General features: G+C 48.1%; 1 protein-coding gene and 1 pseudogene across 3 annotated transcripts in view; one reads left to right on the top strand and one right to left on the bottom strand.

Moving 5' to 3' along the window:
- ZFYVE26 (zinc finger FYVE-type containing 26) overlaps positions 1–17,920 on the bottom strand; it is a 252,667-nt gene that overhangs the window by 9,547 nt on the left and 225,200 nt on the right. For all 3 annotated transcript variants that reach the window (XM_085890294.1, XM_085890293.1, XM_085890295.1), the window contains 3 exons: positions 17,519–17,760; positions 10,976–11,111; positions 10,641–10,700 (listed from right to left, as the gene is read on the bottom strand). In XM_085890294.1, the coding sequence (XP_085746420.1) occupies positions 10,641–10,700; positions 10,976–11,111; positions 17,519–17,760 (438 nt within the window). The remainder of the gene's footprint in view (positions 1–10,640; positions 10,701–10,975; positions 11,112–17,518; positions 17,761–17,920) is intronic.
- Positions 608–1,341, top strand: LOC147024100 (uncharacterized; annotated as a pseudogene).

Raw genomic sequence — 17,920 nt, 5'->3', positions numbered from 1 at the left:
CGTGCCCATTCCGTGCTCAACTGTTCACCATGGACATACACAGAGGAACAGAGTCAGCTCATTGAAAAATAATAAATACCTGTATACACCAGAGTGTGCTCCGGTTTAGAATAGGTACACTGTGTCCCTGTATGTCGTAGGAGGTGACTAAAAGGGTTGGCATCAGGAAGGGCATCCAGCCATAAAACAATGCCTCAAAAAGGAAACCATGATGAGTACAATTATATATGGGCAGGGTACAGCCTGAAGTACCCTGTGGGGGTCCTCACACCCTCTCCTCAAAAATCAAGGTGGGGAACCCGAACGAAGCAAGGGAGGAAGTTACTCCATTCACGATGACCAAATGTCTGATGCCCCACGTGGAGATCAGTTTCTGAGGTTTGGGACGTGGAATGTCGGGACAATGACGGGAGGAGAGGAGATTGGGACCATACTCTGTGCAGAGTGTTGGTGCTGCCAAAGCAGTCTCCTTGGCTATTGGGCACAAAACTGGACAGGTCGCAAGATGAGGAAGTTGTTGTGGTAGGAGGAGACATGAATGGACATGTGGGAAGGAGTACAGAAAGTTTTGAGAGAGTCCATGGGGGTTATGGATATGCTGTGAGGAATGGAGAAGGCGAAAGGAATTTGGAGTTTGCTGATTTGTAATACTCAATTCCAGAAAGCGGATAAGCTTGTTACATACACGTCAGGTGGGTCAACGACAATTGTTGACTACCTGATGGCACGTAGACAAGATAGGGGGAATCTTCAGAACACAAAGGTGATCACGGAGAGGAGGCTGTTTCACAGCACAACTTGATTGTCTGCGATATAAGGGTGAAAGGTGCGAGGAGAGCTTGGCGAGTGAAGTACCAACTGAAGATGAAGGTGTGGAGGTTGAAAGAGGTGACAATGAAAGAGGCATTAAGAAATGAGCTTTAAAGTGGTTGGATGTCAATGCAAGATAGTCTGTTGGGAGTCATTGGCGAGGTATGTGGATGGACAAAAGGACCACCGAGGCACTTGGAAGCATGATGGTGGGATGACGCAGTTGGAAAGAGGATTGGCGAAAAGAGGAAGAAGTTCACGGAGTGGCAGAAGGTGAAGGGTACGGTGGCAGAAGAGGCAGTGCATGAAAGTTATAGGGCAGCCAAGAAGGCTGCAAAGAAAAAGGTAGCAAAGGCTAAGGAGGCGCATAGGAAAATGCTCGGAGAACGCTTGGATTTCGAAAAGGTATTTAGGATTGCAAAGCAGACAGTGAAAGAGAGGAGTGATGTGACGGGGATGAGTTCCTTGAAGGATGAAGTGGGACAAATCATTGTGGACCCAGATGGAACAGATATATGGAAAGGCTGTTGAATGTAGAGAATGAATGGGACAGCAACATAGAGAGCAACCCAATTTTAGAACCGGCAGAGAAGATAACTGAGAAGGAAGTTGAGGAAGCGATAAGAGCAATGAAGAGTAGAAAAGCAGGAGGGCCAACGGGAGTTGTGGGAGATATGTTGAAGGCAGCGGGAAGTTGGGGTGTGAAGAGAATGACAGAGATCTGTAATCTGGTGGTGAAAGAAGGCCGCATTCCAGTGGATTGGGAACTGAGTACCCTCGTCCCTCTGTACAAGGGGAAAGGTCACCCTCTGGACTGTGGCTTGTAGAGAGCAATGAAGTTATTGGAGCATGGAATGAAGGTATTGGAAAGGGTGTTGGAGAAGAGGATAAGGAAGAAGGTAAAGATTGACGAAATGCAGTTTGGATTTATGCCAGGAAGAGGAATGACAGATGTGATTTTTATTGTAAGGCAGTTGCAGGAGAAGTACATGGACAAGAGGAAGTTGTGTCATGGGTTTGTTGATCTAGAGAAAGCATTTGATAGGGTTCCACACAAAGTAGTGATATGGGCATTGAGGAAATTAGGAGTGGAGGAATGGTTGATCAGAGTGGTGATGGCATTGTACGAGAGAGCGTGCACAGCTGTCAGGATGGGAACAGTGGTGAGTTTGAGGTGAAGGTGGGAGTGCATCAGGGGTCAGTACCGAGTCCACTACTATTTGTAGTTGTGATGGAGGTGCTGGCCCAGAGCCCAGAGTTGTGAGGGTTTACCGTGGGAGTTGTGGTATGCAGATGATTTGGTGTTAATTGCAGAGAGTATGGATGGACTGAAGGAAAAGATGAATAAGTGGATGGAATGTATGGAGGCAAAAGGTTTGAAGGTGAATATCGGAAAGATGAAGATGACGGTAAGTGGTAAAACATGTGGTGAGGTGGAAAGAACTGGGAAGTGGCCGTGTGCTGTGTGAAGGAAGGGTGTCGGAGTGAACTCCATTCAGTGTATAATGTGCGCTGAGTGGGTTTATCGAAAATGCAGTGGTGTGAGGGGGTCATTAACCAGCGTGGTAGCTGCATTCAAGTGTAAGGTGTGCATAGAGGGAGCTGCAGATGGATGAAATGTTGAGTTGGATCTTGGAGGTGGCGTGAAGCTGGAAGGTGTGAAAACATTTTGCTATCAAGGAGACATGCTGAATGGAGAAGGTGGATCAGACTCAGCGACAGTTGCTGGAGTGAGATGTTCATGGAAGAAGTTTTGGGAACTGAGTGGCGTGCCGCCGAGGAGGGGAGTGTCGATGAAGTTGAAGGGAAAAGTGTCTGTTACATGTGTGAGAAGTGCTGTGATTTATGGGAAAGGCAAGACATGGGAAATGAATGTAGAGCAGCAAAGAAGGCTGGAAAGGATGGAACCCCCACTCTAAATGAGAATGGTTCAGTGGATGTGTGGAGTATGAGAGAGAGAGAGAGAGAGAGAGAAGAGAGAGAAGAGAGAGAAGAGAGAGAAGAGAGAGGAGAGAGAGGAGAGAGAGGAGAGAGAGGAGAGAGAGGAGAGAGAGGAGAGAGAGGAGAGAGAGAGGAGAGAGAGAGAGAGAGAGGAGAGAGAGGAGAGAGAGGAGAGAGAGAGAGAGAGAGAGGAGAGAGAGAGGAGAGAGAGAGAGAGAGGAGAGAGAGGAGAGAGAGGAGAGAGAGAGGAGAGAGAGAGAGGAGAGAGAGGAGAGAGAGAGAGAGAGAGAGAGAGAGAGAGAGGAGAGAGGAGAGAGAGGAGAGAGAGAGGAGAGAGAGGAGAGAGAGGAGAGAGAGGAGAGAGAGGAGAGAGAGAGAGAGAGAGAGAGAGAGAGGAGAGAGAGAGAGGAGAGAGAGGAGAGAGAGGAGAGAGAGGAGAGAGAGGAGAGAGAGGAGAGAGAGAGAGAGAGAGAGAGAGGAGAGAGAGAGAGAGAGAGAGAGAGAGAGAGAGAGGAGAGAGAGAGAGAGAGAGAGAGAGAGGAGAGAGAGGAGAGAGAGAGAGAGAGAGGAGAGAGAGAGAGAGAGAGAGAGAGAGGAGAGAGAGGAGAGAGAGGAGAGAGAGGAGAGAGAGAGGAGAGAGAGGAGAGAGAGGAGAGAGAGGAGAGAGAGGAGAGAGAGAGAGAGAGAGGAGAGAGAGAGAGAGAGAGAGAGAGAGGAGAGAGAGAGGAGAGAGAGGAGAGAGAGAGGAGAGAGAGGAGAGAGAGGGAGAGAGAGGAGAGAGAGAGAGAGAGAGAGAGAGAGGAGAGAGAGGAGAGAGAGGAGAGAGAGAGGAGAGAGAGGAGAGAGAGAGAGAGAGAGAGAGAGGAGAGAGAGGAGAGAGAGGAGAGAGAGGAGAGAGAGGAGAGAGAGGAGAGAGAGAGAGGAGAGAGAGGAGAGAGAGAGGAGAGAGAGGAGAGAGAGGAGAGAGAGAGGAGAGAGAGGAGAGAGAGGAGAGAGAGGAGAGAGAGAGAGAGAGAGAGAGAGAGAGAGAGAGGAGAGAGAGGAGAGAGAGGAGAGAGAGAGAGAGAGAGAGAGAGAGAGGAGAGAGAGGAGAGAGAGAGAGAGAGAGAGAGGAGAGAGAGAGAGAGAGAGAGAGAGAGAGGAGAGAGAGGAGAGAGAGGAGAGAGAGAGAGAGAGGAGAGAGAGAGAGAGAGAGAGAGAGGAGAGAGAGGAGAGAGAGAGAGAGAGAGAGAGAGAGAGAGAGAGAGAGAGAGGAGAGAGAGGAGAGAGAGAGAGAGAGAGAGAGAGAGAGAGAGAGAGAGAGAGAGAGAGAGAGAGAGAGAGAGAGAGAGAGAGAGAGAGAGAGAGAGAGAGAGAGAGAGAGAGAGAGAGAGAGAGAGAGAGAGAGAGAGAGAGAGAGAGAGAGACAAATGATGCATTGTGGAAGATGATGGGAATAGAGCCTGTGATGGATGTTGTGAAGAGAAACAGGTTGAGGTGGTTGGGTCATGTGTTGAGGAAGGATGAAAGTGACGAGGTAAGTAGTGATGGAAATGAATGTAGAAGGAAGTAGAGGACAAAGTAGACCGAGAAAGACTTGGCTAAAGGTGGTGGAAGAAAAATGTGGGCAAGGGGATTAACAGGGGGAGATGCAGAAAATAGAGCAAAGTGGAGAAGATCATCTTGGGGCACGCAAGGTTACCAACCACTCTAGCAGGGAAAATGGTCGTAAAAATGGCTGTTGTTGTTATACAGTATTTAATTACTGTACACATGTAAGGCTGATTAACCAACCCTCCCCACCACCACCACCACATCGCCACCACGCACAGACACACACACACACACACACACACACACACACACACACACACACACACACACACACACACACACACACACACACACCTCATCCCAGAACCACCCCTGTTACATGCTGGCCAATTGTGCCATGTGTTCATTGTTGTAACCTGGAGAACTGCTCAATGTATGAAAAATCCAAATGGTGCAATTCGATGCAACCCTTTTAGCAATTACATGTTACCTTGACTGCTCCTGGGGATGTTTTTTTTCCCCTGGAAGAAAATAAACGAATCAGGAGATCCAGGGTAACTGGAACCTTCAGTTCATTCAGTCACCATGTCCCCTACCCATACTATGATCATACCTGTGGAAATGTCTTCCTGAGTCTGATGTGTACTCTTTCCAACACGATTTCAAACATATTGTCAACCACCAGGTCATGGTCTCTCCCATGTATGCCTCTGAGTATCACAATACAGATTCTGAGAGCATGCTGGTGCCACCATTCTGTGGCCTCCTCTCCTTGTGATATGGTACATCTCGCTTGTCATAATTGTCTTGCTTTCCTTTTGTCCCATTTTGCGTTGAGAATTGTTCTTGGTTGTGCTATTGCATGAGTCTCAAGAAATATCGATAAAAAATAAACCCATTTGTCCATTAAGGCTGCCCCTTCCACTCGGTTCACTGCAAATTCAGTTCTGACTCATATTTGAGGAAACCTTGAGCCAGAAGTCAAATAGTTTTAATCAGTTAACAGTCGGTTTAATTAATGATACTTGGCGGTTGTCGATTGTTTCGGAAACTGGCCATCAATCAAATCTAGTAGGAAGCTACCCTGAACAAATGAAGAATTCCTGTTCTAACCTAAATGGAACAACATTGCATCAGCGGCACAGGTGCACTCCGAAAAATGATGCAACGACCAACCACAGGATGCACACAAAATGATGAATAGAAAGTAATACAGGCCAGCAAATTACAGAAGGAATTCTGTGCTGGCATCTTAACTGACAACCAAGACCGAAGAGAATAATATGATGAAAGTTAAACATTGTAAATGCAGTATTGTGATATCTGTTACAACGTAGTACAGATGAAAGCAAACGTGAAGCTGAAAGGGGAACCCAAACACAATATATTTTCTTTATGAAAACCATTGAAAATCATGAATCACAGGATAATTTGAAGCGAAAAAAAAAAATTGAATTTTTTTTGCCAATCATAAAGTGCCGACAAAAGCTCGAAAATGTCGATTTTTTAAATTTTTACGTGGAACCACCTTGATCCAAATGGCGGCTTGCACAGAGAAACAGTGCATGTCGAGCTTGGATTCCGATACCAATTCCACAGTCATAAGCAACTCTGAAGGTTTTCAACAGGTTGAGACTGATCATTGCGATTTTGAAGAAACTCCACTGGAGACAAAATTAGTGATTGAAACGCTTTCACGGGAATTGTGGATCCGTATCGTTTTGAGCCATATGTGAGCGACTCAGATGAAGATGGCGTCAATGGAGATGTTGGTGAAGACGAGCAAATACCACCCATCACTTTGCTGATGGGAATAGTAAGAGGGGGGGGAGAGACAGAGAGGGGTGGGAGAGAGAGACAGGGAAGGGTGGGGGAGACAGAGAAGGGTGGGGGAGAGAGAAGGATGGGGGAGAGAGAGAAGGATGGGGGAGACAGAGAAGGGTGGGGGAGACAGACAGAGGTGGCGGGAGACAGACAGAGGTGGGGGAGACAGACAGAGGTGGGGGAGACAGACAGAGGTGGGGGAGACAGACAGAGGTGGGGGAGACAGACAGAGGTGGGGGAGACAGACAGAGGTGGGGGAGACAGACAGAGGTGGGGGAGACAGACAGAGGTGGGGAGACAGACAGAGGTGAGGGAGACAGACAGAGGTGGGGGAGACAGACAGATGTGGGGGGAGACAGACAGATGTGGGGGAGACAGACAGATGTGGGGGGAGACAGACAGATGTGGGGGGAGACAGACAGATGTGGGGGGAGACAGACAGATGTGGGGGGAGACAGACAGATGTGGGGGAGACAGACAGATGTGGGGGGAGACAGACAGAGGTGGGGGGAGACAGACAGAGGTGGGGGAGACAGACAGAGGTGGGGGGAGACAGACAGAGGTGGGGGAGACAGACAGAGGTGGGGGAGACAGACAGAGGTGGGGGGAGACAGACAGAGGTGGGGGGAGACAGACAGAGGTGGGGGAGACAGACAGAGGTGGGGGAGACAGACAGAGGTGGGGGAAGACAGACAGAGGTGGGGGAGATAGACAGAGGTGGGGGAGACAGACAGAGGTGGGGGAGAGCAAGAGAGAAGGGGGAGGGGAGAGTAAGAAGGAGGAGGGGAGAGTAAGAAGGGGGATGGGAGAGTAAGAAGGTGGAGGGGAGCGAGGAGGGAGGGAGACTGAGGAGGGGTGGAGGAATGCAAGGCAGCATGAGGTGAGAGGAAGGGAAGGCAGACGTGCGGTGGAGTGTTAATTTGGAATCATACCGTCTTATCAAATTCATTCTGTGTAGCATAACAGTCAAGATGAAAACAAAATAATGTCTAAAATCCATCTTTACTCGTTATGCTATAAATACCGTCTGGAGTCAAATGCTGCCCGAACACGTCCGGAAAAAATACACTGACACGTGCAGAGACAAATACAGCCCGAACAGGTCCAGAGACAAACATTGTCACGAGATAAACAACACCCGGACACAAACTCCATCTGGAGAAAAAAACGTCAGGACATTACCATCGGCCAGAGACGTCCGGAGACAGAGAGAGACACAGATGAACAGAAAGAGAGAGGGGGAGAGAGAGAGAGAGAGAGAGGGAGAGGGAGAGGGAGAGGGAGACGGAGACGGAGAGACGGAGAGGGAGAGACGGGGAGACGGGGAGACGGGGAGACGGGGAGACGGGGAGACGGGGAGACGCGGAGACGCGGAGACGCGGAGAGGCGGAGAGGGGGAGACGCGGAGACGCGGAGACGCGGAGAGGCGGAGAGGCGGAGAGGCGGAGACGCGGAGAGGCGGAGAGGCGGAGACGCGGAGACGCGGAGAGGCGGAGACGCGGAGAGGGGGAGACGCGGAGAGGCGGAGAGGCGGAGACGCGGAGAGGCGGAGAGGCGGAGAGGCGGAGACGCGGAGAGGCGGAGACGCGGAGAGGCGGAGACGCGGAGAGGCGGAGAGGCGGAGACGCGGAGAGGCGGAGAGGCGGAGACGCGGAGAGGCGGAGACGCGGAGAGGCGGAGACGCGGAGAGGCGGAGACGCGGAGAGGCGGAGAGGCGGAGAGGCGGAGAGGCGGAGACGCGAGAGGCGGAGACGCGGAGACGCGGAGAGGCGGAGACGCGGAGAGGCCGAGACGCGGAGAGGCGGAGAGGCGGAGAGGCGGAGACGCGGAGAGGCGGAGAGGCGGATAGGCGGAGAGGCGGATAGGCGCGGGGAGACGCGGGGAGACAGAGAGACGCGGGGAGACGCGAGGAGACGCGGGGAGACAGAGAGACGCGGGGAGACGCGAGGAGACAGAGAGACAGAGAGACGCGGGGAGACGTGAGGAGACAGAGAGACGGGGAGACGCGGGGAGACGCGGGGAGACGCGGGGAGACGCGGGGAGACGCGGGGAGACGCGGGGAGACGCAGAGACGCAGAGACGCAGAGACGCAGAGACGCAGAGACGCAGAGACGCAGAGACGCAGAGACGCAGAGACGCAGAGACGCAGAGACGCAGAGAGACAGAGAGACAGAGAGACAGAGAGACAGAGAGACAGAGAGACAGAGAGACAGAGAGACAGAGAGACAGAGAGACAGAGAGACAGAGAGACAGAGAGACAGAGAGACAGAGAGACAGAGAGACAGAGAGACAGAGAGACAGAGAGAGAGAGAGAGAGAGAGAGAGAGAGAGAGAGAGAGAAGATTTTTACACTCTCGGCTTTATCGTAACTCGAACTCGATACACAATTTCATTTTTTGTATTCACCGAGACGGTGCAAGTTTCGGATAGGATGGGAAGAAAAATGGGAAGAAAATGTGTTTTTAGACAAAAATGCATTTTACGTGAAATTAAAGCCTGTATGTATAAAGTCCATTGAGAGACTATCACGGCCATATCTTCACTCTCATTCAACATGTAATTTCATTTTTTGTAGTTGTTAAGATGGTTCAAGTTTCAGTTTCAACAAAAGGTGAGAAAATAGGACGAACATCGGCGTTTATACACAAAAATGCATTCCAGTAACCGTTTTTAATATACCTGGTCAGAAGCGATGTGGGGCAGGAGGGGGAGTCATGGGGGGGGTAACGGAGAGAAGGGGAGGAGAGGAGGGATGGGAAATAGAAGAGAGAGGGGGGAGTGGAGGAGTGAGGATAGGGGGAGTAGTGAGAGGAGAGGAGGGAGGGAGGGAGGGGAGGGAGGGAGAGGAGGGAATGGAAGTGGAAGAGCAAGGGAAGGAAGAGTAGTGAGAGGAGGGAGGGGATGTAGAAGAGCAAGGGCAGGGGGAGTAGTGAGAAAAGGGAGGGTGAGTAGTGGGAGAGAAGGAAGGGGTCATAAAAGAGTGATGGTAGGGGTAGTAGTGAGAGGAGGAAAGGGGAATAGAAGATCAAGTGGAGGGGTAGGAGTGAGAGAGGGACAGGATGGAGGGGAAGGGGAAGAGTGAGGGTAGGGGGAAGAGTGAGAGGAGGGAGGGGAAGTAGAAGAGCGAGGGTAGTGGGAGTAGAGAGTGAGGGTTGGGGGAGTTTCTTCCCGCTTACAGTATTGCTCTGCGGATATGAGACTTTGACTGACCAGGGATCTGAGATGGAGAACACTCCTCCGGTACAGGTCTCTTCAGAGAATCCTCGGCTATCGCTGATTGTACTTTGTGTCCAACGAGCGGTTGCTGAGAGAGACTCAGATGAGATTTGTTACCTGCATAGTCCATGAGCGTCAGCTGCGGCTGTATGGACATGTGGCTCGTTTTCCTGACGCTGATCCTGCTCACCAGATTCTCTCAGCGAGGGAGCCTCGTGATTGGAGGAGGCCAATGGGCTGACCACGTGCCTCGTGGTTGCAGCAGGTTGATCAGCATCTCAAGGAGATGGGGATGGGCCAGGCACCTGCCTGGGGGATGGCCAGACGGAGGCCCCTGGAGTACCGGCGGAAGGTGAACACAGCGACACACTGCTCCGGCGCATACTCCCACACCTGACCTGACCTGGGGAGGGGGCTGTGGGGTGGTGGTGGGATTGTGGGTATTGTTGGGTGATTGTGGAAAGGGGGTGTGCGGTGGTGATGAGTATTGTGGGGTGATGGTGGAGGGGGGGAGGGGTGTGCCGTGGGGGTGGGTATTGGGGGGTGATAAAGGGTATTGTGGGGTGAGGTTGGGGGGGGGGGTGTGGGGTGGTGGTGGGTATTGTGGGGGATGGTGGAGGGGGAGAGGGTGTGGGTATGGTGGTGGTGTTGGTTGATGGGGTTTCGGATGGGGGAGTGGTTGCCCATGTCCATGTTGCAGGAGCTGGGTAGGAATGTTATTACAGTTTTGAGCGATGGCTCTTTCTTCCGCTTAATCGTGGGATGGCATCGTCTCTCAATCGTGGTGGAGAAATACAAGGTCAAGCAATCTCTATTGTTTCATAACAGTGCTCTGTAAAATGTTCCGAGCACAAAAGCCAACATTTTGTAGGTCCAATCCACACTTGGTTATTTCGGACAAACCTCGTACAATTTCTGGCAAACGTAGGGTCTTTCGGCCATTTGGGTATGTATCATGAAACCAACTTGGTTTGTATTACGACAATCACCAAGGATGCATCGACTCAGCATATTTGTGGAAAAATCGATAATTATTCACTGTTTGAGTTAAATCGTGCTGCGATGTAACCCGTAGACAGTACAAATCTGGCAGACAACTTCCAGGTGGGATGTCACAGCTAAGCATGAATTATAATAATAATAAGATTTCGACTTTTAATCGCAAAATTACGTATTTCATAAATCACAAATCGGAAAAAAAGACACATCAGATCTATGTTGTGGAGTATCAACGGACAGATTAGCATCGTGGTGGTCAATGCATTTGGGTTCCCCTTTGATGATAAAGCTAAGATTATCTATTCCAAGCAACTGACCTGCAGGATCCGAAATGCGATGCCAAAACCTTCCTCAACATTTACCCCGGATAGCATCACCTGTCAGTATACAGCAAGGTGGTAAATGATGGCACAAGGTACAATGAAATAAAATTTGAATTGGCAAACCATGTAGTCGCATTTCATGCCGTGTCGCCACTATGACTATACAATAAGTTTTGCATCTTCAACACTCGATGTAATTACTTTGCTTCCACACCACACCCGTGACTTCCACCTTCCACCAGAACCCATCCTTTATTCTGAGGAGATGCATGCAACAGCAGCACTCTCCTTCACTTTGACTTAAAGCCTCACTTTCATTCCATACTTGCCTTGCAGGCCACATCACACTTTACATTGTTATTTCCAAACAGTGTGTGTGGTGGCATGGAAGATGATTCACTCAGGGTCTCATACTGCTTCAGGAATTTTGTCACCTCCACCTGCAGATCGATGGTGCTGATGTTCCTGATGTAGACATTACACACTGTTATTTATGAATCATGGACAGCAACAATTGTACAACAACTTCAATCAGTGAATCAACAACGTGAAATAATTTGGCTTCTTTTTATTTGTATATGAAGGCAAGGCTAATGGGAGATCTATAACATAGAATGGATCAGGATGTAACAGAACAAAAGGAAAAGCAGAAAGAGAGGGGGGAGGGGGACACCAAACACCAGGGCCGAGGGACAAAATAGATGGAGACAGACAAACAAGAGATGCAGGTAAGAATGAGGAAAGACTAGGATACAGGGGGTGGACAAGATTGACACAGAAGTAAACTCTCAGGAAGGAAAAACTGGAATTTTTTCACTAGGGGGGTATAGGAGAGTTTGGGGAGGAGAGGGAGGGTTAACAAGGGCAGAAAATGTTAACAAGGGTTAACAAGGAAACAAGGGAAGCGGAGAGGGGACGGGACCCAGGGGAAGTGGACAGGGGCCAGGATGCAGGGGAGCAAAAAGAGGACAGGTGCAAGGGTAGTTGAGAGGGGCCAGTATCCAGGAGAAGAAAGGTATGGGTGAGAAGTGAAGGAAGCAAGGAGGAGTGGGCAGTGAAAGAAAGCAGCAAATACGGGGTAGGACATGGAGGAAACCAAGAGAGGGAAGGGCACGAGATGAAGGAACATGGAATTGGTGGACGCCGAGCAGGGGTGGGAATGGGGGAGCCTGGAGCGGGTGTAGAGAAACCCGATGTGAAGATGACGTAAGGGAGGGCATTGACATGAGGTATTTTGTCACAGTTGTCCTGCACACATTACAACCAGAAGGGCCCTCGGTGGAGTGCATACCTCCACCACGCAATGCCTATCTCTCCATTTGCTCCTATCTCTCAATGGTGAAGAATCACTTTAAAAGTTAAAAAATTCTCGTATCCAGATCTCGATTCGGATATTCACCAAAATCGAATCAATTAAACTAATCCTTGCCACACACCCAACCTACCCACCAAGTTTCATCCAAATCCGTCCACCACCTTTTGAGATATCGTGCGATATATCATTTTTGGCCCGATCTCTCAAATGTGAAGAATCACTTTAAAAATGCTACTAGTCGAATCCGGATCGGGACCTTCACCAAAATCTAATCAGTTCGTCCTTGTCACACACCGAACATGTCCACAACTTTTTGAGATATCTTGCACACAAACAAACACAGACAGAGTGGGGTGAAAACACAATAAAGTTATCAAAATGTTTTTTGTGAGAATACTTTTCGTCGCTGTATTTATATTGCGAAGGTTAATTTAAATTATTTTTTTAATGAGACTACTTTTTGTCACTGTATGTATATTGGGAAAGCTTATTTAAAATTGCTTTTATGAGAATACTTTCTTTCTGTACCTACCTTACCGAGTCACACCCAGCTCTCCTGTTGCAGTCAACGCGTGGCTCTTAAGCCTTTGAATCCATGCACCCATTTTACCGGCCGCTATTCAAACTTCGTACTACCCGAGCGACCGTTTTACCAACCGCAATTCAAACTTCCATAAACTCGAGCGGCCGGATTCTTATTCAGGGAGCCCAGAGTGTGGGAGCTGAAAGTCCAAGGAGCTCAGGGTTCAAAGGGTTAATGAAATTCTCTCATCTTCTCTTCCCATCCAGGCTGGAGTTCCTCAAGGCAGTGTTCTTAGCCTGTGCTTTTTCTGGTTTTCATCAATGATCTCTCAAGATTCCCTGGCTGGAAAATCCTCCATCTCTTTGTTGATGACTCTACCCTCTGCCGTACCATCTCTCATCCCTCTGATCGGCAGGCAGCAACCTCCTCACTCTCTGCAGACCTAGATAAAATCACAAGCTGGTCAAACACTTGGAATATGTTTTTCAATCCTGAAAAATCTCTCACCCTCACCATATCTCTCCGAAAGGACTGCATGGAAAACGACCCATATTAATACTTTCTCAACAATTCCCTTGAAGAAGTCCTTTCTCCCCCACACCCCTCAGGAATACTTCTGGCTACGGCTTTTCCTCCACTCACACCTTATGTTTATATGTGTGCTGTACCATCCACCAAACAGTGATGACTCCATTTAGATCTCGTACTCCAAAAACATGGACCAACTTCTATCCTATCATCCCAATTCTCTCTTTCTCATATGTGGTGACTTCAATTGGCATCATGCCAGTTGGCTATGTGTGGTACCTCTCTCAGCTGCCATGGGACTTCAGCAAAAGATTTCTGTGATTCATTGGGACTGACTCAATCTGTCATCTTCCCAACCCAGATCTCAACCAAAGGTACTCCATCTCTTCTGGACCTTATTTTGACAAATTTCCCTGAAAATATCTGTTGTTTTTCGTTCACTCCAAATGGTTTATCTGACCATGTGCTTGTCAAAGTCGACACATCTCTGGCTGTTATTAGAGAACCACCTCAATGCCGTCGAGTCTGGCATTTCAATCAGGCTGACTGGCAGGGACTTCAAGCAGCCATCAAACCTCTAGACTGGCTCCCATCGCTCCTTCCTCCAACATCAACTCGTACTGTTAATTCTTTCATAGAAACTTGCTCTCTCTCATGCACAGATGTATCCCATTTCCTCTCCAGTTGTCCCACCCTTCCTCCTGCCCATGAAACACTGAAGCTTGTGGTGAGGCAGTTGGACGAAACAAATTGCCTTCACCTTATGGAAGGCTAATCGAACCAAAGGCGAACTCTTCCACAAAGCTGGGAACAAGTGTGTGTTTCCCCTCAGGAGAGCCAGAAAACAACATCTCTCCCATCTCAATTCTGAACTCAAACCTGTCTCCCTCCTCCAAATCCTGGTGGCGTCGAGTTAAGTCTGTTTCTGGTGAATGTTCCCCTTCCACCATCTCACTTACCTCAAATGGCCGCACAGCTGACACAGCACATGAAAACGCTGAATGCTGAAACTCCATGTTTGCTTCTAAACCTTGGATCCCAAACCCATCGCTTTCTGCACCCACCTTACCCAGTCATACCCAGCTGTTCATGGACTCTGTGTCCTTTTCTCCTGACAAGGTGGAGAGCTTGCTGTCAAACCTCGACTCAGATTCTGCAACCGGTCCAGACGGCATCAGCCAACGTGTCCTAAAAACTTGCTCCTCTACTCTTGTTCACCCACTCTCTTTTCTATTCACCCTCTCATTTGCTCAAAGTCATCTGCCATCTGCTTGGAAATCAGCAAACATTACCACCCTGCATAACAAAGGTGCAAAAACAGATCCCTGCAACTACAGACCAATCAGCCTTCTCCCAATCATCAGCAAGGTGATGGAATCCATCATCGCTGCTTCAGACATGAACTTCTTCCTCTTCTCCAATGGCTTGATTTCCAATCATCACTATGGTTTCAAACCAGATCACTCTTCTGCTGCTTATGCTGCTTCTGCCCTCCCAACAATGGATGGAGGTCCTCAATGTCAGACATGAAACCAGAGACATCTCCCTCGAAACATCACGTGCTTTCGATGCAGTCTGGCACCCTGCCCTGCTCACCAAACTCTCTTCTGATGGTATCAAAGGCCATCTCCACTCAGGGCTCACAGACTTCCTCTCCTGTTGCAGCCGTGTGGCCCTTAATGGAGTTCTCTCATCCCCTCTTCCTGTCCAGGCTGGAGTTCCTCAAGGTAGCGTCCTGGGCCCTTTTCTTTTTCTGGTTTTCATCAATGATCTCACTGACTCTCTGGAAAATCCTCTTTATCTCTTTGCTGATGACTCCACCATCTGTCATCCCTCAGATCGGCATGCAGCAGCTTCTTCGCTCTCTGCAGATCTGGATAAAATCACAAACTGGTCCAACACGTGGAACATGTCTTTCAACCATGACAAATCTCACACTCTCACTACGTCTCTCCAAAAGGACCGTCTGGAACCCCCCCCCCCACCCCCATGTACTTTATAAACACTCCTCTTGAAGAAGTCCTTTCATTCGAGCTTCTGGGTCTCACTATCTGCCATAATCTTTCCTGGGAAAGCCACATTTCCAAGCTGGCCTCCAAAGCCAGTCGTTGACTGGACATCCTCTGTGATACAAAGTCCTTCCTTGGCACACCAGAACTCATATCCACCAACAAGTCATTCATCTGCAGATTGATAGAGTGCTGCTCTCTCTTCTGAGCTGGTTCCCCTGCCTCACATCTTTCTCAGTTTGATGCCATGGAAACCAATGCCTTCAAAATCATTTGTATCTCTCACGATAAAGCTGAGTCTATTGGGTGGTCGCTCGCCAACCATTATTCTCAGTTTTTTTCCGTCTGTCTGTATGTTTGTATGTAATGGACAGCTCTGGAGGCCAGAGGAGTCAACCGATTTTGATGAAACTTGACAGGTAGGTTCATACCAGGATCTAGTTGTATGCTTTTGAGCACCGTTGCTATGGACGCCACCGTTGGCGAGCAACGGGAATTTTTTTGAAAAATCCGAATTTTTTTTTTTCGAAAAACAAAAGTCGGCTTCCGCGCTTTTATGCGCACTATGATCAACCTCTGTCAAAAATTTTCAGCCCGATCCGTCAAAAGCTGCTTGACTAGTATGCAATTATGTAGCGACCACCCATGTCACCTACCGGCTTGTGGGTTTGTCACTTCACCATCGCTCTGTCTTCGGTGGTCGGTGGTCTCTCTGTCTTCTGCTGCCTCCTTTCTGGTCTTCCACCCTCCACTCTTTGTGTTTTTTTTCTGTTCCCCCCCACCACCCCCCCCCCCCCACTCCCTGGCTTCTACAGGGCACACCTAGTATAACATCAACCATCCTCTGGTAAAACTACCTAAATACAGGATTTACTGCTCACCTCCACGCATTTGTTTGTCTTTTTTTCTTGCCTATGGAATCGACTTACACATCCTCTTGAATGTCGTTCTTACCTCCAGGTCTTCAAGACAGATAGCTGTTCACCACAATCTCAAATAATCCCCAATCCAAAACCACGATATTTTTACCCTCATTAACTCCACCCCAATCCTCTCTAATTTTCCAGTTTTTCCAACTTAGTTTCCTTCTCCATACACGCGTGTTTTGCGTCCTATTTTAGTCTGTTCCATCCTGATTTGTTCGGTGTGCTGGCTTTTTCACGAGTCTCGACTATGTATAAATAAAGAAAAAGAAAAGTAAGTCACCTTTTCTGAAAATGAAACAATGCCGTGGTATTATAATTGAAGGTCGGAGATATAAAAGACTTGTCATATTGCAAACAACATCTTTTGAATTTCATATTCTGTACAGCAAGCTTGAATCAAAATGCTTGCTTTCCTCCTCCAGGATCAGCTGTGTGCTATCATATGCTCAATGTCTCTGCAAAACATAATCTTGTGAAACATTCATTCATTCATTTCATATGCAGCCTGTGGCTGCTGGTTTGCATCATTGCTGGGAGTACGGCCCTGTAACTGATACTGTGCCTGCTGCTGGTTAGGACAGAAATCTGGAATTTGTTCATGATACTGACGAATACTCGCCTAATCTTCATGAAGGACACCATGGGATCTTTCAATGTCCAACAACGAATGCTGAGGTCAGCCTTGCAGAAAAAAATAGGAATATTTCTATTTCATTACTTGTATTATTTGTTTGCATTGGATAGTGAAAAAAGATTTTGAGACATTGTAGTTTCCGTGGAGCACTGCAGTAGCTTTGAGAGTGTTCAGTATGTGAAGATAAGAATATATTTATTGCATCAGCGTTTGAGGTTAAGAATATCTCCACTGTTTAGTGTTTAAGGCATAGGGCAATAGTGCAACAACGTGAGCAGGTATGGAACCTTGAAAAAATGCTTGATGATGAAACACAGTTTTAAATCATTTTGAAGAAGCACTCACTTATTATTTGAAGTTCTAGCTTGCAAATTAAATGGAAGCCATGATAAAATAAATATAATGATAAGTAGATTCAAAATGTTGGAATGTGGATACGGCACAGGTGTTTGCCCTTTCTTTTATTTTTCAATTTGAGGGAGATGAGAAGAATGTTTTTATTAATTTTTTTTTGTTACAAACCGCGGTTTCGTGCTGAACGCTAAGGTGCCGAACACACATCACAGATAACGGGCAGGCCCAAATTTTTCGATGTCATGCACTGGACACAAGGGAATAAACTCGTCTTATTGGATGAGAGAAGCTCGTATCAAAGAAGACTACAAATAAACTACTTATAGAGATAAACAAAGTGAAACCCTCGCTGTCCTACAACGATAAGGAACAATAGAATAAAGTACAAATTTCTATCAAAATTCAACTCTTGAACTTCCATGGACTCAACACTAAAAGCATTGGTAAATTAAGCCGAGGTTTCTAAGTGACCCAATCGGGAGCCCTACCATCCATTGCTTTTCAATAAAGAGAAAATCTGGTGCATAATCATTCACCAATTTCCTTTCTTTATTCAAAACATATAAACGCGCCTTCTACATACTTTGTGAGATCAGTCGGTGATATTTTCAGAAGAAAAGGTGCGTTGGGATCCTGAGCAACAACATGCACAGCTCTGCGATGCTGCCCCAATAAGGTGGCAGGCCAGACCTGAGGTTCACTTAACGCTGCTTTCAAGTGGGTCTTGGCCTCCTCCAAGTGTGGCAGGCGCCGAAAGAGATCAGTGTACGACATGGCGCCTCTTCGAAAAAACCCGATGCAAGTCATGGCTGCACGTACCTCATCCTGACAATGAGGTGAACAGATGTTCACAGATGTGCTGAATTAATTAATTATAACAAGGCACAGAATTTAAGTAGGCAATTGATCTCAATGACTGGAGTTAAAACCAAGATGGAAATTTTGACAAAAAAAAAATTATTTGCTGCTCTCCAACAAATTTCTG

The sequence above is a fragment of the Eptatretus burgeri genome, chromosome 7 (genome assembly GCF_056783735.1).
Source record: "Eptatretus burgeri isolate ZD-2024b chromosome 7, Ebu_testis_v1, whole genome shotgun sequence".
Classification (NCBI taxonomy): domain Eukaryota; kingdom Metazoa; phylum Chordata; class Myxini; order Myxiniformes; family Myxinidae; genus Eptatretus; species Eptatretus burgeri.
The sequence above is the reverse complement of the archived record's forward strand: the minus strand, read 5'-3'. Positions and strand labels throughout refer to the sequence as shown.